Source organism: Cephus cinctus, unplaced genomic scaffold (assembly GCF_000341935.2).
Source record: "Cephus cinctus unplaced genomic scaffold, Ccin1 Ccin1_scaffold0401, whole genome shotgun sequence".
In the NCBI taxonomy this organism is placed as follows: domain Eukaryota; kingdom Metazoa; phylum Arthropoda; class Insecta; order Hymenoptera; family Cephidae; genus Cephus; species Cephus cinctus.
Window position 1 is genome coordinate 48,159 of NW_014333085.1, and position 23,919 is coordinate 72,077.

General features: G+C 45.5%; 2 protein-coding genes across 39 annotated transcripts in view; both read left to right on the top strand.

Annotated features, from left to right (window-relative positions):
- LOC107267386 (rho GTPase-activating protein 190) overlaps positions 1–6,553 on the top strand; it is a 14,304-nt gene extending 7,751 nt beyond the window's left edge. For 7 of the 18 annotated variants that reach the window (XM_025084568.1, XM_025084574.1, XM_025084572.1 and 4 more), the window contains 7 exons: positions 101–352; positions 456–550; positions 622–1,003; positions 1,074–1,205; positions 1,460–1,510; positions 1,631–1,727; positions 1,852–2,050. In XM_025084568.1, the coding sequence (XP_024940336.1) occupies positions 101–352; positions 456–550; positions 622–1,003; positions 1,074–1,205; positions 1,460–1,510; positions 1,631–1,727; positions 1,852–2,050 (1,208 nt within the window). Of the gene's footprint in view, positions 1–100; positions 353–455; positions 551–621; positions 1,004–1,073; positions 1,206–1,459; positions 1,511–1,630; positions 1,728–1,851 lie in introns of all 18 variants that reach the window. The other 11 variants (XM_025084576.1, XM_025084579.1, XM_025084567.1 and 8 more) reach the window with 10 other exon arrangements.
- Positions 6,554–8,056: 1,503 nt separating this feature from the next.
- LOC107267422 (potassium voltage-gated channel protein Shal) overlaps positions 8,057–23,919 on the top strand; it is a 41,056-nt gene continuing 25,193 nt past the window's right edge. For 11 of the 21 annotated variants that reach the window (XR_003059582.1, XR_001537619.2, XR_001537618.2 and 8 more), the window contains exons 1-3: positions 8,057–8,550; positions 9,022–11,597; positions 20,501–20,663. Coding sequence is in view for 17 of the 21 variants with exons in the window: in XM_025084681.1 (XP_024940449.1) it covers positions 10,483–11,597; positions 20,501–20,663 (1,278 nt within the window). In the remaining 4 variants the exon portion in view is untranslated. The other 10 variants (XM_025084669.1, XM_025084673.1, XM_025084671.1 and 7 more) reach the window with 10 other exon arrangements.

Here is a 23,919-nt window from a genome sequence, read left to right on the forward strand (position 1 = left end):
TTTTTTTTTTTTTTTTTTTTTTTTTTCCCGAATCGGAGAATGATTAGCTTGTCCCACTTTGGTTCTCACCTGATTTCGTAAGTAAAAGACAAGAAAGTAGACTCTGGGCTTTATCGCCTCGTGTCGTCTTACCCGGCAGTGTCCAGCGAAACACCGGACAGTTCGGAGTCGAGCGACCCCGAGCACATCTCCAGGACCAGATCAAAACAACACAAGCACGTCGCCATCAGCTTGAGAAAAAGATTCGGGAATTCGCTACAGCAGCAACATTTAGCCTCGACCATTCAGCATCCGTTTAATTTGAAGCACATGACGCAGGAGATGTTCAGCACATCCTGTAAGTGTACTCTAGGTATCGCTCTGCTCCGCTCTGATCCTACTGCGGAATCGCCCGCACGAATCAATAAAGCATTCCGTGACTTCTTCTAAGTGTCAGTTGATCCGTTTCGTTGCAGCAGCCAAGCAGCGGATCGACAGTACCTTTGGAAATCTCCCGGATGATGAGTCTAGTCTGGACGTGTCTTCTCCGCGGGAGATCAATTCACCAAGCGTAAGAAAACCGATGAAAACGATGAAGATCAGATTAAGACTATTTGAAAATATAATGTCCACTTGTTGCAGTTTGGCATTCTCACCAAGGGTAAGGACAGTGACAAGCTAACGAGAAAAAAGGATAAGCAGAAGGCTAAGGAGGATGAGAAACAAGAGAAGCGAAGACAGAAAGAAGAAAAGCTGAAGAAGGAGCGTGAGAAGAAGAAACAGGAGAAGATGAAGCAGACAAAAGGTGCCGGTGGTACGACGTCTGGACAGGGGCAGCAGCAGCAACAGCAGCAGCAACAACCTCTTATCGAGGATTTCGCACAGAGCGAGACTAATCGAATACCTTTGTTCTTGGAGAAATGCGTACGCTTCATCGAGGAGGAGGGTTTGGATTCTGAAGGGATATACAGGGTGCCTGGTAACCGAGCGCACGTGGAATTGCTCTTCCAGAAGTTTGAAGAAGGTGCGAGAAAGCAGTCTTCCAAGACTTCTTAAGGCTATTTACTTTTATTAACTGACATTTTTGTTTTTAGATGGCAACGTGGATATACATTCCCTGGATATACCTGTGAACGCGGTTGCCACGGCACTGAAGGACTTCTTCTCCAAGAGATTGCCGCCGCTCATCGATAAAGAGCGCATGAGCGAACTTGAGGATATTTCTGGTGACTAATTTTTCTGTCGAACAGGATTTTTCTTCCTATATATTTTTTTGTTTCCCCTTGTAATCACGCATGTTTTTCTTGTCCGTATGTCAGGTATACAGAATTATTCAGGAGTATTGCGGCACCTGAAAGAATGGTTCGGCCATTGAAATCAAATGGACGTAATGGGCTAACTTCATTTAGTGCAATGCTTCTGAATAACCTTGTATATAAAAAGAGGAAAAGAAATATCTTTTGTCTTGTGTTCATTGTAGGCGCACGTGGCATCAGCAAACCAATGTCAGCGACATGCATGAATATGGAAGGTCAGTGTCGATTCTTTTGGCTTAAGATTATCCACGATATTAAAATCTTTTGAATTATCTCCACTATATGTAACAATAGAAATATTGATAGAGCACTTGGGATATTTAATTTGCTTGCAGATCGTAGCTGCAGATTACTCGCCTTGCGTCTTATGCTCAACAAATTGAATCCAGTAAATTTCGATGTGCTCAAGTTTATCTTTCAGCACTTCGTGAAGTAAGTCAATGGAATTATATTATATTCTGACATTGTATTGTCATCTATACACAATGTTGGCTGTAGCTATCGTAATATAATTTGACATAATAACAGAATCTCATAGATTCTTGTAAAATTACAGAGTTGCGGAGAACTGCAAGCTAAATAGCATGGACAGTAAAAATCTGGCTATATGCTGGTGGCCGACATTGCTGCCAATAGAATTTAACGACCTCGGTAGATTCGAGGCGATGAGGCCATATCTGGAGGACGTTGTGCAGACGATGATCGACCAATATCCCTTCCTCTTCTGCGACAAGGAGGCCATCGTAATGGTCTAGTGACGAATGACGATCTCGTGAGCTTTCAAGCGATGAAAGTGAACGTGATTTACGTGATAACATTTTATTTTCCTAAGCTGTATTATTCAGCCTGAGAAAATGTCGACAGGCAATTCGAGAGTAGCAGATCTTACGTACGTCCGTCGTTCTATCGTGTTTACGATAACGCATAATACATGGTCTCATTTTATTAGGTTATAAACAATGCTTTAGTCGAGCGCGTTTATCGTTAGGTTAGGATAGGTTTAGTCAACGAATTACAAAGGAAACATCAAGTTCTGCTCTCTTGTTTATTTCTTCCATTTATTTCTTATCTTTCTTTTGTGTTCCAATCGCACGAAAGTGAGCGACGGCGAGAGTTTAGCATTTTAAAGAGAAGATGAAAGGAAAAGAACAGAATCAATACATCAATCCATCAATCCATCAATCCATCAATCCGTGTCATTCGTACGATGATCTTGTTGTGTGAATGTCTCTCATGTTGGGTGTATCGGGAGCGGGGTGTGTATTTATTAATCAGTACGGTCAGTTGACCTGCTACTAGACGATAGTCGAGATTTGGACTAGTATAAACAAAAATCGATGTTTCTCTTCTGTTTATCTCTAAAAAAAAGTCTCTCTGCGTGCGATGAGACAGATCAAGAGAGGGCTGAGTGAACTGGTTGGATTGGCTGGAAAGTACAGGCTGATTGAATGAATATTAATCACTCCAAGCACAGTTAGCCTCGGTTACTGTTAAGGCGTTACAAGTAAATCACCCATAAGAAACATATTAGGCCGTTGTGTGCTGCGTTAACTGGGAAAGCAGAAAAGCAGGAAAGCGAGACGAAAAGAAGTGTGCGTGTATGTTCGGAGGAGGGAAGGATTGTAGGTTTTAGGAAGAGTGAATCATTAAAATTACAACGATAGAAAATTGTGGCAATGGAAAATGGCTAGTTGTTTTATCCTAGTTGTGCCATGGTTTGTATAATTCGGTGTTGCGTTCGTAATTGCTGTATGCCTCTGAGGATTGAACTGAGATAAAAGAAACTCTCTTGCAGAAAGTTAGTTTCCACAGAAGGAGAAGACGATAGAAGACAGACAAGGCTGCAGGGAAGTCGTATTGGAGTCCTCGGTGTTTCATTATTCGCGATCGAGAAGTTATGTACGTGTCGGTCGCGCGTGTGTGTTTCTCATATTTGTAAAGCGATAAATATTATAACAGATAGCATATTATCACAGGATCGGTATCCTTTGGGGTTGATCAATCTCGATTCCATTCGGATCACAGATTTTCCCATATTAGGTGTAACGAAGTTTTATACATTCGTACGTACGTAATGGTAATGTTATCATAGGAAATTCGTTTTATAGACGGGTTGGCCATTGTAATTCTACCTGGTAGACTGTTTTCACCTAGTTTGAGATAAATCATTTTTTTCTTCTAATCGTGCACCCACCCCTCGGTCAACCCTTAATCCAACCGCAGTATTACTTGCTTCTTTCCTAAACAGCAAAATCCAACGGCGGCCTATAATATGCTCGACAGGAAAGTCGTCGCGAAGTTACTTCTACTCGTCAGAATATTGTGTATGTACAGTTGATAGCACCCAGGAAATGTAGTACTGCGTCGGCGTCGTTCGTTACTCCCTCACTGGCTCGTTCAATGAGTAACTACGTTTACACGGCGCTCCTAAACCGCTTTATTTAATGCTGATCTAAAGGAATTGATCAATCCCAAATATATCTTAGAAGCAGAAACGTCTGTGATTTGTCATTTCACTCGTTTCCTTTAGATCAATGCTAACTAAACCGGTTTAAGACGTTATCGTTCCTGTCACGCGTGACCTATGTATCCCCCAGGTGGGATCTTTTGACTGGTTGAAAAGGTGAGAAAGGTAATATCTCACTTAGTCACGTGCATCAATTAGATAATTAGAGAAAACATGGAGGAATATCGCTAGCTGGACCACTTGAAACACCTTTATTCTCTGTTCATATTGGTATTATTACTTAGGAGGACGAGAAAGAGGGAGGGAGAGGGAGGGAGAGAGAGAGAGAGAGAGAGAGAGAGAGAGAGAGAAGGAGCTTTGAGAGAATGTGCTCGGAAAAGAGAGTGCGGGTGTCTGTTCTGGCTTTTATCAAAGAACAAAAGAAGGAGAGTTTTGGTCGTCAGCTATGCTTGAAATCCTGATGGTCACATGGATCACCGTGAAATTGAATTGAAAAAATAAAGAGTCGAAGCGATGAGCGTCGCGAAAGGTCGGAATGAAAAGTTTGTTATTAACACATCTTGCGCGGGCACTTTGCCGCCAAAGTCTTACCGTGTAGCGGCCGATTTTTTACATTTCGGACGTAAAATTCCTTCTGCATAAACTAGCTGTAGTTTTTAAATATTAGGTTTTTTTAATGAAACTTTTAGTTTCTCTTTAAAAATCAATTTCTTTATTCCCTTTAAAAAAAATAAAAAAAAAACGACTTTGGTCGCTTCCCGCCCAAGATGTGTTGAGCTGAAAGGTGATTCGCAGTGTTACTCGATAGCCCTTAGTCGCTGTACCGTATGTGCGTGCCGCGTGCGCGTGCCGCGTGCGCGTGTGCACGTATAATGAGAAAGAGGAAGAAGAAAGAATGACGCCGTTCGATGATGTATGTACAATTGCGGATGTCGTTATTTTTATTCTTTATAATGGGACGAAGTAGCCAGGGTCTGTATAGTGGATCGTGAGCTGCAGGTTTTAAAGCAAGATTATTCATTACGAATTGGGGACTATAAATTTCTGTAAAATTGAAAATATGTGCAGTATTAGGGCTTTTTAGATAATGATGATGATGATGATGACGATGATGATGATGATAATAATTCTAATAATACTTATACTTTAGTTTCTACTGGCGCATTCATGCATACGCATATATAACCTCTATGTGGTAACTATGCCTATGCGTGTTGCGTGCACGACGAAGTGCCGTGAACCGGGTGTGTCGGGCCAATATTCTTTCTCGCTCTGATAAGGAGACGGGATTTATGAGGTAACATTTTAAAAAGTCGACTGTCAGCGATCGAGCTCGCACGCGTGCGAGCGTATCTGTTTGTACCGGGTGTGTGCTAGTAAAAGGGAAAAGAGGAAGGGTGCGTGAGAAAATAAGAATATAAATACAAAGGAACAAAGGAAGAGCCAAATTGTCAATTGGAGAAGCACAAAATCTCTTATTCGGAGTAAGCCGAGTTTAAGGCTATAGCCGCGTATATACGTATATATGTGGGTGTACGAAGAGAAGTTGTAATAGGGTGTCTAAATGGTGAGAGGCGAGGTGTGGCGGAGGATGAGACAATTCGAATTTGAAAATACTGCTCCTCCCCACCTCCATCCCTCCATCCCTCCCCCCATCTCCTCTCATCCAGTCATTCTACCAAGCCCTCGAGAACTAATTATAACTATGCTTTTTAATGTGTATATATTGTTGCTTACGTTCGGCCGCCATGTATATCAGGCTGCGAATATTATAATATTAAAGATACGAGCGTGAGAATATCGATGGATAAAGAGCGTCGAGTTTACGAGCTGCTTCGTTTTCGAAGGCGACGCGTTATTCAATTTCAAAGAAACTAATCACTTTCGATGCTTCAATCCATATCGAGTTCTGTCCTACGGATAACGTTAGCAACGTTGTTCGAGCCATGCGGAAGATTCGCAAACTTTTCATCGCCTCTTCTACTTCACCTTGAAAGTTCCCCCTTGTCGAACCTATTAATTCAGGACTTTCTCTGTTTTACACGCTCGTTAATATACCTAAGGAAACTTACTGAACGCATCTCCGTGGACGCGAGGCACGATGTCCTGGCTGGGCGTCGTTGCTTTGCTGGCTCTTTTCATTTCTTCCCTTTCTCTCTCTCGCGCGCGCGCGCGCGCTTCCCCTGTCCGTTTCGTTGTCTGTGAAATCGCGCCGCTGCTGCGAATCTTCGACGTTGCGCTCAACGACGATCTAAGACATCGGGACGCCATCGCGAATACGTCGCTCTCCCGTTCCTTTCTTCAATTTCGAGTCTCGCTTTAGCGTCCCGATACAATAGCAAGTAATCCATCTTGGCTTTGCTCTACGATCGCCGAGTACTACTTCCATTTTCTCTGTCTTATTCCCAGCGCATTATCGAAATGAATGCGATGTATCGAGAATTGAATGTCGATGGCGAATTTATTGAACGGATTACTCTGCGACCGTGAGCAGCCACTTCCTAACGAACAGATTCTAACTCTCTGAAAGCCGAATAAACGAATGCATTGCGCCTATGGAGGTTTTAAAAGACAGTCGACAGATATTAACAACAAAAAAAAAACAGTTTTACGCATAATACACATGATACATTTATACAAATTATGTACATGCACACTTACTCAGGCACTCACAGACTACACATCCATACGTGCAGAGAATTAAATGAATCGAGCACACATACTCACAGAGACAAATATCGGTGTCCAAAAAGTATTTAAAAATAAAAATCGTCTTTATGTACAATTTGAAGGAGAAGGACTCGGTTATCTTTTTCAACATCAAATCATTATTCGCCTTTTCCACCTTCCTTTTTTTTCGTTCTGTTTTAGTCCTTTTTCCCCCCAAACCTTAATCTCTTTCTCTCTCTCTCTCTCTCTCTCTCTCTCTCTCTCTCTCTCTCTCTCTCTCTCTCTCTCCCCCCTCTCCTTTCATCACTCTTGTATTCTTATTGTTTTTCGTTCGCTTGTGCCGAGGAGGGAGCGTAAAACCCAGAAAACAATTTGCATGAATTTCCGTAATGAACATTCTTCTCCGAAATCTTGGTGCGCTTCTCCCTTTGCCAAAGACAACAGTGACGCGAAAAACAATAAAAAAAAGCTTCGATTGCCAACAACTTTGCTTTGAGTATTTTGATTCTTTTACTTTGTCTTTATTTGTTGGCAGAAATAATTCAATTTAATATTCAGCGAATGAAATCTAGAAGAAGCAAGAACTGCTGCTGTTCGAATTGATTTGATCGATTGATTTATTTTATACTTAGAACGGAGGAACGATGCTCTCTCAAGAAGTGACACGTCAAGACATCGGGAGAAAGGAAGCTCCTTTGTAGCCAGAGATGGATGATAACGAAGGCAAAGTAGCTGAAATAACAACTTTCAATGCTTATTTGTTTGATTAGCTCGTATATTGTGCGAACATTTGTCTATTAACAAGGAGTTGGCAGGGGATCAGTGAGATCTTACTTATTACCATTAAGAAAATTGCCGAGAAAATTGTCAGAGAAACTCAGAGCGGTGGATCCGTTTGTTTAAGTGGCAATGTACGTGTGCAAAATCGCCAAAGGAAGAAAAGCTCTTCGTGCAACAGAAAGAATTTTCTATGGATTTCATAAAAATAGAGAAAACAAGGAAAGAAGCGTACATTGTACATACAGCACATGTATTTTCTAGGAGAAGTCGAAGCATCCAGCTAAATGCGTAATGAGGAAGACGCAAAAGGAAACTGGAAGCATTGATAAGTAAAACCTAGCGAAGGGCTCAGGGGAACCTTCTAGAAGTTTAGTGAGTAGGCCAGCCGGTACTTGCATTTTGAGGTTGCAATCCTTAACGTTCATTAGAGGCAGTAGTTTACTCGAATGAGACTGAATGGGACTACAGACGCTACAGAAGGAGACTAGTTCGCCTAGTGTTATGGTGGATAGAGCGGGAAGAAGGGGTAGCTCGTAGTACCGTGCGCGATACACAGCACCGCTTCCTCCGTCTCCGTTTGGTCCAAGGGTGCACGAGGTAGCTCCGTCTCTTTTCATCTTGTGTCTTTCTCCCCATTAGAGTGATACGAAATCCGTTGGGCTTTGCATCGGACAAATGGTGACGCCAATAGAGGGCGGCTGTTTGACGGGTAGTGAGGGAAATGACGTCACGTCGGGGTGGGTTGCCCGGGCAACGGAGCAGTGCTGCGGTACTGCGCTGGGACGCCGAGGGTCGCCACCGACGCTGTGCAGTAAAAATCAATTTGGACTTGAGCTAGGTAGGCTCGCGTTGTGTTGGCTGCGTTGATTGCGACGCTTCGCGAACGAGCACGCTTCTGGAGGAGCTGGGCTCAGCTGGGCTCCACTGGGCTCCCGAAAGCACCGAAAGCTTCCAAAACTACGAGAGCTACGATAGCTGCGAGAACTACGAAAGATCCTCCGGCAGTCGCGAGTGGTCAACTCATCGAGCGGGTGACCCGTGTCGCATTTATTATCGCTCAAACGATATCGGATTAGTGGATTGGCTCGTACGTTCATCATACGTTCCCGTATTTCTAAATTCGTCCATCTTCATATTCATGCCAATTATAACTCGCGTATATCTCCATATTGAAATTATGTCTAGTGGCAGTCAGTTCCGCGTTGTTCGTACTCGGTCATATCGTTTTGATATCCTGTGACGTTCCTTCTTTTCAAAATTATATTTGCACAACGCTATTCGTCGATAGTCGCGGGTCGACAATCTAGTGACAATCGTGAGTGCCTTTTCGCCGACTCGGTAGACATTTCCAGTGATTTTATATTGCTTTGTTTTTAATGTTATTTTAAGATTTTATGTTAGCCTTTGCGGATTCGTGAAAGCATACGCGTATGTGTCTGCACAATATTTATGTTTTTTTTTTCCGTCTTTCTCCTCCTTCTGCTTTGGTGAGATGCGATTTCTCTCTGAAGTTTCGCATTGGCACGATAACCTTTTTCTTGACTGCTTCTCGGTTCTTCGCTGCGTCTCGTAAGGCTCGCGTGGAGAATTTCGCTGAGAAGGAGGAGAGAGAAGCGAAAGAGGAAGAGGCGTGTGAGCTTGTTTGATGTGCGGAACGCGGGTGTTTCCGTAGAGTTGCAATTAATCCTATCATTGAGGAAGCCAATGGTGCACGATTATCTTGGCTGTGCTTTTCGATAAGATATGTATTTTGGTCTACGTGAGAGTGCACCAACTATTAAGTTGCCTCATTAATAAGTTCCGTTTTAGGTAAATAACTTTTATTTTATAATAAAAAATATGTAATAATAGGAAGTTCACAATTAGAGAAGAGGAATCTAAATACGTTCGCACAGCGAATGAACTAATTTAATTAAAGGGACTAAAAGGCCACATTCAAGAGTAAAACAGAGTGATGGGAGAATCAGTGAGAAAGGGGGAGAGATGGTGATCAGTGCTGAGGAAGAAAGTAGAAGGAAGAAAATGTTTGTGACGGATTTATCTGAGGTAGCTGCTTTATAGTAGTGGGAATGTTTGTCGTCATTGTCGGCGTCGTAAATGCCGAAGGCAACGAAGGCTGTCAGCTAAGGAAGCCGATCAGACGTCAGGAGCGCGAGGCCATCTCGTCATGAGAATGTAGCAGTAAAACGGAATCATCAAGGAGCACACGAGTATTTTGCAGAAACAGAACGAGAACAAATAGGAAAATCGGAAGGAAGCGTGTCGAGTCAGTGGCAAACGGAATTATCATTAAGATTAAAGTGTGAAGGTGAAGCTGAAGGTGAAGGTGACGGTGGAGGGAAGAGAAGAGGAGAAGTCGGCGGTAGTGGGAGTGAAGAAGGAAGAGAACGAAAACGAGGAGAGCGAGGGGAGAGCGGCGGAGGGGGAGGGGTAGGGGATGGATCCGGAAGTCGTGGAGAGGTCGGAAGAGAAGGAAAAAGTGTAGAATGAATCGGGCAGGTGATAGGAAACTGAATGAGGAACAAAAGTGGCTACCGTGCTACTCTCGAGATTCCTCTCCGTGAGAAAGTAAGGGAATATACGGGCAAAGAGTGAAGTAGAGGTGAAAGGAAAGCAAGTAGAGGGGCAGGAGAACGCGGGGAGGAAGAGGAACCTGGGGAATTTTATTGATAGTCGGCAAGGCGGCAGAGTGCCGAGCACTGATAATGCTGGAAGCCCAGATGCTGTGGTCGCGTGTTTCTAAGCTTCCGAATTTTCTTACGAAACCAGGAAGTTCGACGCTGTGAGTGCGAATACAGAAGATCGCGAAGAAAGCGTAGGAAATGCCGCGCTATGTATTTCAAAGAGTGGCATCCACCGCTCCTCGATAAGGTCGACGATCTTATTACGTTAACCGCCTTCTTGTCGTCGTCGCCGTCGTCGTCGTCGTCGTCGTCGTCGCCGTCGTCGTCGCCGTCGTCGTCGCCGTCGTCGTCGTCGTCGTCGTCGTCGTCGTCGTCGTCGTCGTCGTCGTCGTCGTCGTCGACGTCGTCGTCGTCGTCGTCGTCGTTTTGGAAATCGAGTAGACGGTACAGGGAGAGAGGTGGTATAGTTTTTTGCTTGAGAAATCGGCGAGTCCATTCCTACTTGGGTCTGCGGCTTCTCCAAACGTAAGAATAAGGGAAGCGCAACGATAGGAGGAAGAGGGAAGGAAGAAGCTTAGAGGATCGCCGAACGAGAAGACGAATTGAATAGCAGTGAGGATTCGGATAAAAGATTGCACCGTCAAACATGGCCTCGGTGGCGGCTTGGCTGCCGTTCGCGCGAGCAGCCGCGATCGGCTGGGTGCCGATCGCGACGCATCCGCTTCCGCCGCCGCCGATTCCGAAGGATCGTCGCAAAGCCGACGACGAGAAGCTCCTGATAAACGTGAGCGGTCGCCGATTCGAGACCTGGCGTAATACCCTGGAGAAGTACCCGGACACGTTACTCGGCTCCAACGAGCGCGAGTTCTTCTACGACGAGGAGTGCAAGGAATACTTCTTCGACAGGGATCCTGACATCTTCAGACACATACTGAACTACTATAGGACGGGTAAGCTTCACTATCCGAAGCACGAGTGCCTCACGAGCTACGACGAGGAGCTCGCATTCTTTGGCATCCTACCCGATGTCATCGGGGACTGTTGTTACGAGGACTACCGGGATAGAAAGCGTGAGAATGCGGAGCGTCTGATGGACGACAAGCTCAGTGAAAATGGCGATCAGAATCTTCAGCAGCTGACAAACATGCGGCAGAAGATGTGGCGGGCATTCGAGAATCCACACACGTCCACGGCCGCCCTGGTATTCTATTACGTCACGGGGTTCTTCATTGCCGTCAGCGTGATGGCGAACGTAGTCGAGACGGTGCCGTGCGGGCATCGTCCAGGTCGCGCCGGGACGCTTCCGTGTGGCGAGCGATACAAGATCGTCTTCTTCTGCCTGGACACGGCCTGCGTTATGATCTTCACCGCCGAATATTTGTTGAGGCTCTTCGCAGCGCCAAATCGATGTAAATTCGTACGGTCGGTGATGTCGATTATCGACGTCGTCGCCATATTGCCCTATTACATCGGCCTCGGCATAACTGATAACGACGACGTATCCGGCGCCTTCGTCACCCTCCGGGTCTTCCGCGTCTTTCGTATCTTCAAGTTCTCGAGGCATTCTCAGGGTCTGCGTATCCTCGGCTACACTCTAAAGTCCTGCGCCTCCGAACTCGGCTTCCTTGTCTTCTCACTCGCAATGGCGATCATCATCTTCGCCACGGTGATGTTCTACGCCGAGAAGAACGTCGAGGGCACCAACTTCACATCCATCCCGGCTGCCTTCTGGTACACGATCGTCACCATGACGACCCTCGGGTAAGTAGGGTGCCTTGTAAACCTTTTCTCTTTAATTGGAGTCATTCAGGCGTCTAGCATTAATCGCTTCCGTAAAAAGTTCTGCTTTGAACGGATCTTCGCTCGCCATCGGAACTCGAAAAACCAACACTCTGTATTTCCACATGAGCATTCCTGCAGATTTCCAATTCTAGAGATTAGCATGGATCTTTTCCTGGCATCCCGAGACAGCAGTGAACATTTCTCTTGCGTCCAGAGAAATCTATATCAGCGATATTTTTTTTATTGTTTTCCAACAAACAACTGATACCTGATAATCAAAGAAATGTGCGGGAGGCTCTAATCGGAAATTCGTACTATAAGGGTCAATGTCCACGTGCATGCTGGGCCCAGACGTTTAACTTTAGGTATCGGTAACTTTTTCTCGAAGTCGAAGTGAAGGAAGATGAACAGGTGAGTTTACATGTGAGGTACGTTAGGTATCCCGAAGGTAAGAGCATCACGTGAAATCTTTGGACTTGGCCGCCGACTTGTAGTTTAGCCGCGGGTAGAGGCTCTCTTAGATGCGCAAACTGCTTCTACGTCTGATGTCCGATGAGCTATAGCTTTGGGCCGTAGCGAGAACACGCGAAAGTGTGCGAGAGCTCACGGGAGCTCACGGGAGCTCACGGGAGCTCACGGCCTGATGAGACAGAGCTCCTATTTATAGGAGGGACGTGACATTTTTCTGATGCTCAGTAGCCACTGCTTTTATCATGTCCCGTCCAGTACACACGCTCGCACACACTTACTCTCCTTCCGTCTTACTCTCTTGCCTTTGGAGAGATGTCTCCGCAAAGCAGGGAGAATCTAACGTTGCATCTCTCCGAGTTCACAGCTCGCAGCTCCCAACTCCCAACTCCCAGCTCTGAGTCTGAGGTTAAAAATAGGGAGAAAAGCACGTGCTAATGTAAATGGTGTGCTGCCTCGTGAGAGCTTCACAAGGTACTCGCCAAGGTGCTTCTAGGTCCTCGTGGTAGATGCCCCTGGAGATGTGAACCGCTACTTTAAGCAGAAACTGGATGCAAACTGAGCCCAACTATGCTCAGGAAACTCTGAAGCTACCTTGCGGTCAGTCGTCGATAAATTTTGGTCGTTTCATTCGAAAGGGCATCCAGTCTGGAATATTACGTAAGGTCCTGCTATTAGGATTCCCTTTCTCCAGCAGGCTCTGCTGTTCTCTTCCTGCTGTAGCTTCAAAAAAGGAGTCACGCGAAGCAATCTGTTAATTCTCTCTGTCTCTCTCTCTCTCTCTCTCTCTCTCTCTCTACGGTTTTATCAATGCTTTGTGCCTCCTTGGTATATTTTCAGAATGAACCCTTTGTACTGGTCAAATTTAAGAACAAATATTGGATGTTATAAAAAAAGGAATTAAAAACTGTAGTCAGGATGATAGTAATCGTACTGTCCTCTAGTGTGCAATTGTGGTCAATTCCCAATAGGATGTGAGCATTTTTGCGGTTAGTGAGAATCGTTCATGGAGACTAGGGGGTAATGGCAGCCACGATCGACGCCACCGATGACACGTGCTTTTATGTCTTCGAGGAGAGAGAAAGAGAGAGAGAAAGGGGGGGGGGAGGAGAGAGACGCGGCACAAGTGTGGTTTACGGCTACAAAGTCTCTCGACTTTGTGTTTGGCAGAATGCCAATCACCAGTCGATACGGCCGTCAAGAACGCGTCACCCGGTCGGTCTAGCAAAGTGTTTTTCGATTGTTGTAAATGCGTCTCTACTGCTAAAACCGCTGAACCACCCAAAAATCGAAGTCTTTATTGTCTCACGTCAACTTTTTCGAAACTATATACATACTCTATTCTATCGGAGGCTGCGACTCCTGTCATCTTGGACCTTTGGCGCTCCTTCTCTCTCTCTCTCTCTCTCTCTCTCTCTCTCTCTCTCTCTCTCTCGGCAGGGTATTTTCTGTTATTCTCGGATGATTATGCGATTTTCTCCACACAAAGTCACTCTCACCGATCGACCGATCGACCGATCGACCGATCGACCGATCGACGATCCGTAGCAAAGATATATCTAACTAGCAGGATGGCGATCCATCGTGTTCTAGATCGGACGCACGTCCTCTTTACGGGAACGTTAATTATTTTCGTTCGAAATGCAGCGACTATAAGGGACGGCGCCACATTGGCCAATACTTTTCGAATACCTAAAATTGGCGTATTCGAGCGAGAGGCTTCCGTCTCGTTATCGGCGCCGACTGAAGTGAGTTAGAGTGCCGGAGGTACACTTTCAGATGTTTTCGATTGATCAATATAAAAATTCTCAAGGAATCGATCGATTATCGATACGATAAGATATGAACATCAGTGCGTCTTCGGCAAGGTGGCAACGTGAACGCCTGATTTATAGCGTGTTCAGTGATCTCATTAAATTGAATTAATGCACGGCTCCGTAGTATTGGGCTGGTCAGTTAATGTTTTGTGAGTAGAGAATTCTATTGCCGGAGATTGAAGGGGAAAGTAGAGAAGAAGACACCGTCACGAGTTTAATAATATAATTCTCTTTGGACATAGGACATATTATGTCGAAAGTTGGCAAAATTTATAGAATTTTGTATGCATTATTTGTAGCGGCATCGGATGCGCTCACTTTTTCCAGTGGCAGGAGTTACTTAAAACCGAGTTCACGTCTATGGCGCAGAATATGAAGTCCGGAGCCAATTTCATTCGGAATATCCGAACTATATTTTTTTTATCCCGACTTTGACCTGGCTGGATGAGATGGGACGGTATTACGTATCGTATACAGCGCTGATCCAACTTGTGACTTTTCCTTCTGAAAGGAATTCTCAGAAAATCTTTGGAAAACCACGAAAACTTTGTCTTCCACGGGAAAAGCAATGCTACAGGCGACAGCCCTCACATAAGCGTCCAATCGATGAACAACACCAGGATTGAGATACTTGGATGAAGATGAAGGGCTGCCGTAAGCAATAATGGTACTTTTATAAGTTCCCAGGCTTTGTCGGGATTTAAATACTTGTGGCTATAGGACTTGCTCTTTTTACACTGTCCTTTTACTCTTCTTTTTTTTAATTCTCTTTAAGGGACCAGGTCGCGTTAACACACTCGATTTGTAATTTATGAAGTTATACCAGAACAGAGAAAACGATAGCTCCTAGTCCTCCTAGCTCTCTCCCAGTCATCCTAGGAAAGATCGATCTTTCAAAAATCAACAATTGCCACGATTTATACCCCCCGTTCTTAATGTTATACTGCCCAGTCTAGTGCTTACTAGTATTTAGTACTATGTAGCAGTGACGGTAATAATCGTTAAAAAATGTCAGTCAGGATTCCCCCCAGGAATCTCGTCTTAAGCCTCAACTGCTACCGATCTTACAATTAGATTGACATGCGTGTTAATGGGACCAGCCTGATTCGGACTTTTTAATTATACTTGGTTGAAAGCTCTGATTTCCTTTTGAATATCTGACGCCATTCGTTCCAGACACGTCGGCCAGTCATCCTTTTCCATTTTTCTCGATGTTTATGGATTTCATCAGATCCTTTTTTTATCTTTCCTGTTTTGCCTTTCCTCGATAAATATCCTTTATGGATGGAGTCGCGTGTGTTTTTTCAAGCGCAAAACCCAGCTCGCGTGACTCGCTGTTAGCGTGCGCTTTGGATAATATACTAGGGTAGCTTAGGTACCGAGATACATACCACGTGTACTACATGCAGGACATGGAATGGTTTACGTGCTGGGGAGTCAACCATCGAGGCTCGCCATTGGCTCTTTTTCTGGTGTCCTCGGCGCTCACTGGCCAATACGTCGACAGGCGCTGGATATTGCGTTACCCGCATCAAGCGCCAGACTCTTCTTCATCCTGGCATCACTTAATCCTCTCATCCTCTCATCCTCTCTTCCATTGGCTGCTAATTCCTTCACTACTCTTGGCACGTGCCTTTGTATAGCGTAGCCTATAGGCACGGAAAGATAAAGAACTAGAGAGAGAGAGAGAGAGAGAGAGAGAGAGAAGGAAAAGTAAAAGCAGGTGGGGAAGTAGCTGATGAAGAGGAGTGCGGGGTATATGTACAGCTTGAGACTCTATTAAAGAATATTGATGCCGAAGCTGGCATCTCCGCTTAACGGGTTAAGCTGAAGGGAGCCATTTTAAAAATAAAGCTGGCTCGGTTGAGCGTCGGGTCCTTTGCACGTCAAAGAATCCTCCATAGCGAAGGACTTTTGATTAGACGCTTGGTTGATCACGACCCACTTGCTATTACTGTATCTTGGATTCCCTTCGACCCATTCGACTTGGTTCTAACTCCTGCCTCCTGACTCTGGCATCCTGGATACTAGATCGATAAGGTCGTTTGCCGATTTTTCATCCTTAGATTTTCGAATTGCTGCTCTCAAAGGATAACTGTAGCCTTGTTCTTCTCTCTTTGGTCAGGATAATACCACCAGAGTCTTTAAGGCCTGCTAAAAATTATGGAATTTCATGGACATTAACCAACCGCTGCCATTTATAACATTGACCTCGTCAAGCATTTACGAATTAGGAGAAATTGATGACTTTATTTTCTAGCTGACTCCGTGTTGCCCTCCTGTCCCAATCGATCTGGCGTGTTCTTCATTGAATTCCTCATATTCGTCCGCATTAAGGACCTGCCGCGATTTTATATTACTGCAGGGATGACGAGCGATTAGCTCTCGGCACACTTAACGAAAGTTCCAAGCTCACGCTAAACCACTAGATTCTCGGCTGATTGATTTAATGGTGATTTGTGTAATTGGAGGAAGGCAGTTGTGTCGTTGTGCAACCAGCTCACAGAGCGCACAGAGCGCACAGAGCGCACAGAGCGACAGTGGCCTCCTGTCGGTCCACACGGGGTTCTGGCTGGCGCCTTTCCAAACTTCTAACAAGACATAAACGAAAGTTGAAATCGATAGTTTGGCTACGGGTAGATTTAGCGAAAGTCGTACTTAAAAAACTAATACCTGCACAGTGTCAAGTTCTTTATTTTACCTTTATTTTATCTGGAGATTCGAAATTCGCCACCGATAATCATAACTGCTCGATCAAATCGATTTATTTTTCATTCGCCGAAAGTATTTAGTTGGGTTGCGCTTTAAAAATTCATTTTATTCGAATATTCGTCTCTCACTGTGCCGATCACACGGAAAATCTTATCGTCATTAGGCTCTTTCGCCGAAATGGCTGACTTTAAAGAGACACAGGAAAAATGGTCAGTTCACTCGATGTCGCTCGATACTTGAACAAAGAGAGAGCGTCGAAAATGCGACCTATCGGTTATCGACTATCCGCACAGCGCAGTCTACACTTTGCACGCATTCACTTAGCAGAATGGAGCTCGCGTGTTTGCCTCAATTGTCGCTCGATATTTTAAATATTATTTACCTCGTTGCTGGTCCCACGGGTCAGCGACAAATTGCAAAATGGGTTCAGGTCGAATCGTCTACCTGCAAGCATTGGAGAATTGTCCAGGCTTGAAACGACTCACAATTCCACGGGGTATACTGAGTAACTTTATATGCTTGGATAACAAGTCTCGCCTCAGGAATTAGCTGATGCGGGGAAACTATTTACGCGAGGATTTCCTTTGGCTGCATTCCGAGTAAAGTGCAAGCGGATGGCCACTGCTATCGTTAGGATTTTATTTGATGGAGTTGTCGCTTGTGAAAAAATGAATCCCATGAAAATTGATCGGAGGTTCGAACCGGCGGAACCTCACGGTAGTTAGGCAGGGAATGTAATATCCAATTTTTAGGGGTCCACCTGGCGCTCGAGTGCGCCTTTACGAATTTGGCTATTTATAATTCCTCGAGGCATATTTCTCTCATGTGAAAGAGCGGCTGCTTGATCTGCAGCATCTCAAAATTGAAGGAGTGTTTGATCAAAGACGCTACCGAAAACATGTCAGTCATCGCCACGTCTAAACAGGCCGTATCGCATTATCAGCCGTTTGGATTACAGCGAATAGACCGGATAGACCGGATAGAGCGAATAGAGCGAATGGACACTCGTATACACATAGATACGAGTGTTGCTCGGTGATCGGCTCACTTCTGCCTTGGTACGTTTCCCCAGATAAGATCTTCCCCGGAGCCAACATGAAATTGCAAAGACGCGTAGGGCAATCGTTATTCGGTCACGTTACGCATCGCCCTGTTCTTATTCGAGATGGAATTGCTGCTACTTCAGTTGAAATATCTTGTGTGGTCCATTTGCACGGACCGGTAGTTGGCCGACCGCGAAGGAGGGCCGAGGACGTAGGGACACTCGAGAGCCGGTCAAATAATTCCATGGAAGATCGGAACCAGCGGTGACGTCCACGTTGCTGGCTGGGAAAGTGAGCTGCACCAGGCTTCGGGCGCTTGTTCCTTGCTCTGCTCCACATTTCTTCGCCTTGTTCGAGTCAGCAAGTACGCGAGCGAAACCTCGAGCGAGAAGTCGTCGGCACCTGGGGCTAAACTTTACTCCCTTACGTTCACTTTTCTCGATCGGACCGGTTTTATAAATCCGTAATTTCACTCACTTTCCAATTACTAGATCAGCCGGCCAATGAGTCTTTGACGTTAATCATTATGTGCAATATAAGCGCCACGCAAAACCCTTCTGAGTCATTGATGAAATCAGACCGAATCTGATGATGGTCTTCCTCAAACGATTAGCCAAGAGAGATAAAGTTCACAGTTAGATATCATTCGGGACGAGACGTTCCTCTTTTGCCTGCAACTCTTACGAGGAGGGTTACAAATTCGTAGGCAGAAATCTCGTTGAAGAAACTCTTAATCTTTTTTTTTTAATTTCCCTTCCTCGTGGAAAACTCTTAAAAATTTCATTAGGCGAGCCGAGCCAATTCAAAGCTGCGTCGTTGTCTTTTAACAGCTCGCAAGATACGCAAGTATATAAACAGGCATCTTGTTCAAAAGAAGATGCAGATTCCGGATTGAATTAAAACTGCAGAACGTGTCCCAGAGGGCTTGTTTAATTCTTTAATTCTTTGACTAGCCTGCACATGCAGATGAGTGTTTTGCATAAGGGAAGAACGCAACGTGCGCTCGTGGGTCTACGAGCACCTCGTGTCGGGCGCGCCGGGCGCGTCGGGCGCGTCGGGCGCGTCGGGCTAAAAATACGTTTCTAATCCGGCGTGCCGAGGCCCACCCAGCTATTTTCTCTCCTGATTTACCTTTTCTGCTCTTACCCTCACTTATCCCATTCGAGTGCATCGGCCGACGCTGAGCGTCGTCTCAGAATGACACGCATGATACCTGCGCAGCAAGTGGACTCACGCGAGAAAGAGTGCAGTGCACGCAGTGCTGATAAAGATATGCATAGTAGTCATTATCGATGATCATTATCAGAGGTCCGATGGCAATTAGGATTAGCCATGGGGCCACAATCTAATGTCAGTTAGTACTCGGCCGTTTATGTCCTTCTCGGGGACAGGTGCCCGTTATCCAATTATTCTAACCTGGAATGACGTCCCAGGATGCCGTCGATCCTGAAGATTAACCTGGCTAAAGGCATTGATGGTACCGAAGGACAGCTCGGCAATAATACGTGCCCGTGTACGCAGATGCATACGTGGCTCCCTCGAGGACGCCATAGTTAATACTAATTCGTGGCACGGAGCGAGTCGAGATTGCGCTAGTGAAGCTGCAGGGAGCGTTTTCGAACCTGGGAAATAATGAACGAACGATTATTGCCTCCAGAAAGCAGAAAGATATGTACAGATGTAAATGAGCCTCGCAACTGCGTTGCTCTTCCGTGAATTCTGAAAAGTTTCCCGGGTTCCTTCGGTAATCTTTGTCTCGCGCTGGGAGGTAGAAGTGCGTTGAGAGGAGGGAGGCTTCAAATGAGAAGGGACGCATGATCACGACGATGGGGCACAGGGGTTGGGTTCTTGTAATAGTACTGCAGGGGTTATCAGCGTGCTGATAGAAGCGACGGTGACGTTGCTGAACGAAGCCAGGAAAACGGTAACGAGCTTTCCACTTATATTCGTACAAGTACTGGACTTTCAGACCGGGACGGCCGGCCGGCCGGTGGTGGGTTCATTCGGAAAAGTTGCACGTCGGCGGCGCCCTTACGCGGAGACCCTGCTGCCCTAGAGATTATCTTGCCAAAAGTTTACCGAACGGAAAACAGCTTTCTTTATGTTCCTCTTCTTTTTCCTTTCCATTCCCAGCATCGACCTATCATCCCACGACGTGCAGGCGACGCTTTCATCGCTTCCATCGCTTCCATCGTTCTCCTTACTGGCTAGCATATTTTTGAATAATACAACGGCCTACATAGGATTTGCCCATTTTGCGAGCGGTCATTACTTACAATACTGAGGCAGCGGTGCGCGTTCCTCTTGGTAAAGGTAGTTTGGAAGAGATGCTACTGAACCCTCTGAAGTTAGCTACGATGTATTCTAAATTATTATTTCAAAACGTTCCTCGAGCCCTCCGAGCTCATCCTCCATCATCCTTCATATCTTTCTAGCCCATGGAACCTTCAAGGACCTTCCGACCAACAAGACCACTGGCATCCGGTATGTCTGGTTTAATGTCGAAGCCAATCCCCTCGAAACCCAGCATTAAGTACCATTCAGTCGGAGGGTCCTTGTTGAGTAAACGTACTAAGGAGGAACCCGGTGGCGTAATAGAGAAAATGGAAGGGAGAATATGCACAGGCTGATCTCGTTTCTATGATTTAATTGGAAAAGAAAGAAGATCAAATTGAAAACGTCGCCAATCGCATCGAAATTCACAAGGCGCATCTACTGCACCGCACAGTCGCGTTTGCATCGAGCTGCATGAAAAATGAATGCAGCCTTAAGCTGTACAAATGGAAAACCCAATGAGGGCTCACTCTGTAGCTAAAAATCTAAATACGCTCTTGAATTTCAGGTACGGCGACATGGTACCGGAAACGATTGCTGGTAAGATCGTCGGAGGCGTTTGCTCCCTTAGCGGAGTCCTGGTGATCGCCCTACCGGTCCCGGTAATCGTGAGCAACTTCAGCCGAATTTATCACCAGAATCAGCGCGCCGACAAGAGGAAAGCCCAGAGGGTGAGTCGCGCTCGGCCTTTCTTTTTTCGTTCCTATAATTCTCATACAACCCTTATTCGACCTATTTTCCCAGGGATCTTCTCGTACTCTATCCGCAGGCTTTGGCTTTACTACTATCCATCTTGTGCTGCACCGAGCCTAGCTTCTGAGGTCTTTTCAATAAGCTCATCCTATGTGTATGATGTGCATCCATACTATGGAAGCAATCCTCCCTCTATCTCTTCAATGTATAACAAACTATATTCAACTACACTGGCATTCATTACCCTTACGCTTATGAAGCCTCCTGTATAGTGGTACATACCTGAGATCCATCCCTGCAGAAGCTCGTGCTGGCGCCAGGAGTACATACCTTCAAATATCTTCTTCTTCGGTATCTCTATCCATACTCGTATCCACAGGAGATATCCAGTCTGGGCCACTGGGAAGGACCACGGGCTTTGTCGAGCTTCACCGAGCTCTATCACATTATTCGACTGGGTTCACAAAGAGAAAACACGAAATTCATTGGGATTATGCAAACGCTCTATCGCTCTACAATACGTACACAAGTGACTTTACGCAGAGCTATGTATTAGATTTATGTATACGTAGTGTAGAAGTCCGATCTATCGTTTTATAGGTTATGTGTACTCATTCAAGGAGCTGGGGCCCTACTTTTCGTTGAACAAGTACTTTTATTCGGCGCACGTGCTAACGAGCGCTTTAACTCTCTACACTCGAATCCAGAATCAATTGGTTCAGGATGATTGAAGGTGCTTGAAAAATGCTCGAGCCACTTTATCTACCTTCACGAGAGTATTCACCTCCGCCGTATACATTTCATTTCGATAGTGGTTCCTTGCTTTTCAATTTTATTGGGTATTGCACTAACATTTTCTTTCTGCTGATATCTAAAGTCGAAATAATATACGCTTCGTGTTCAGCCATGACGTTTTCGGTTGACATATTGCCACTTGCCGATAGAATTTACGAACAAATGGCCACAATGGGGTAAAATTCCTGGACGGAATTCCATAAGCCGCTTAATGTAGTTCGTGCGTCGAATTATCGAGCAGGCAGAATTTACGAGTAAGGCGCCGTGAACGGAAGCGCCGGTACGTCAATCGTATCTCTGTTATCTCTCGATTTTTGCCAAGGAAAGGTCAGATTCTGGCAAAGTGGCAACTTCCTAGAGTGACACGTATCAATATGGCTATTACGGCGTTCGCTACTTTTATCATCACGCATCTTCAATGTCTTCTTAGCGTGTCTGCCTGTGCCCGTAAGGCCTTGGTAAAAGTCATTGGGAGTTTTTGAGATTCACGGAGAGCCAGAGATAGATAGATAGATAGATAGATGGAGAGAAAGTGATACATGAGAGCCTGCAAATTATTTATAAGATTATTTATATAGTGGAGCATATTGGTTATCGCACGTAAACCTGTGAGGATATACACTAAGCAGCACACTCTTACGTGAGCTTGCAGTCTGACGTTGGCAGCATTGCATTCAGTTGCTGAGATTTTTACGTATATAACGGGTTCCTATGGCGTATTCCTATTGGTTTATTTATGTACATATATGTACATATACACATATATATGTATGTCTGAAGTCTCTTTGTAGGCGCTTTACGAGTCTCTCGGTGCATTCGTGTCAACAGCGTCGGCGTCGGCGTCGGCGTCGGCGTCGGCGTCGCTTATACCTACCGCCAGTGTGCACCGCGAGCTGTTTGTTTTGGCTCACCGCCAGATGCCACGTATAGTTGATTACAGCTGCTCCGCATATGAGTACCTACACGTATGATCATATTGTTTGACTCCTTCATTGGCAGGTGCTGTGCGCGTAAACCGCATATATGGTTCACGTTGCAGAGATGCGCGTTTCGTGAAATTTCGCATCCCGCGAAGCGTCGCTGCGTGATCGGCATCAACCCTATATGTATGTGCACGCCATTGCCATTGCCAGCCAATTAGCTTCAACGTAAATTCCATTGGGCTTTATTAGTCGCGTGCAGATGCCTGCGATGCCTGCGATGCCTGCGATGCCTGCGATGCCTCGGCTCGTGTCTCGTTGCGGTTGTTGCGGTTGTTGCGCCTGTCCTCCCGACACTTCGATGGCTCGATACCCCAATCAATGGCTCTATTTATGCTCGAATCACAGTTTCGATCCGGCGCGATTGAATCGGGGTTCAAGGTACTATACCTCCGAGGTGCTGTTTGGCTCAGGGCGCTAAACAAAAAAGGGATGTTTCCCCCCCGAAAGCGGGGCGAATCCGACCGACAGTCAGAGAGGGTCGTTGGCTTTCGTTTAGGTGGGTTTGCCCTACGGATGGATCGCGAATACAAAGCTGCTCCAAGCGCGGAAGAACTTTTTCGACTCGTTCCACTTTATCGGAGCTGTGCTCTTGCGAAGACGTCCAATTAATTTGAAAGTTCCCTCACTCATATTCCCACTTTACACCGAGAATTCAGACTTTAAGCGAAACCGTGGCAGAGGAAACGAGAAAAATTTCTAATATACTGGCGATACAATGCAATATATGTATTGCTAGAGCTTCCATATTCTTCTTGATCAAAGAAATATTGCAAAGACGTCAAAGTCTGGAAGAAAAGTATGCTCGGCGATGCATCCTGAGCTGAGTGACTCGTGGGTCTCGTGGGTCTCGTGGGTCTCGTGGGTCTCGAGTATCTCGTGTATCTCGTATTTCATGGATGTATGTACGTCAGTGGAGGAGAATGGGGTTTAACGAGATTCTCATGTAAACACGGCATCGCGACAAAGAGGAAGACTTAGTAAAGCCCTGAGAGCTCGATTCCCGCTATTTGCAGCCTACAGGCGCATGAGGTCGTTTTAGGCGGCGGTGGTGGTGGTACCAACCTACGAAAAAAAAATCAGCGCCAGGAGACGAAGCCACTCGCCTAAACGGATAAACAGTTATCTCTTAAAGTTATATCTGCATTTAATGGCTGTTCGGCGCCACCATGTTGATCAAACGTTAGTCAGTCAGCGGCTGTATACTCTGTTATGGTTGATGCGATTCACCAATTGGCAGGCTTCGGTGTTTTCTTCGCTCTTGTAAATTTATGGGTATGAAAAATAAATTTATTTCTCTTCTCTTCGACGGGTTAAATTGAATGTCTGATTGAGCCAGGTGATGAGCAATTTCGGAAAATGGCGGCCTGGCGGTGGTGGCACCAATAATGTCGACGTCTTAGGGATGCTGTTGTGGTATTGGCTGACGAGTGATGAGTGATGAGACCTGGTCACGAGG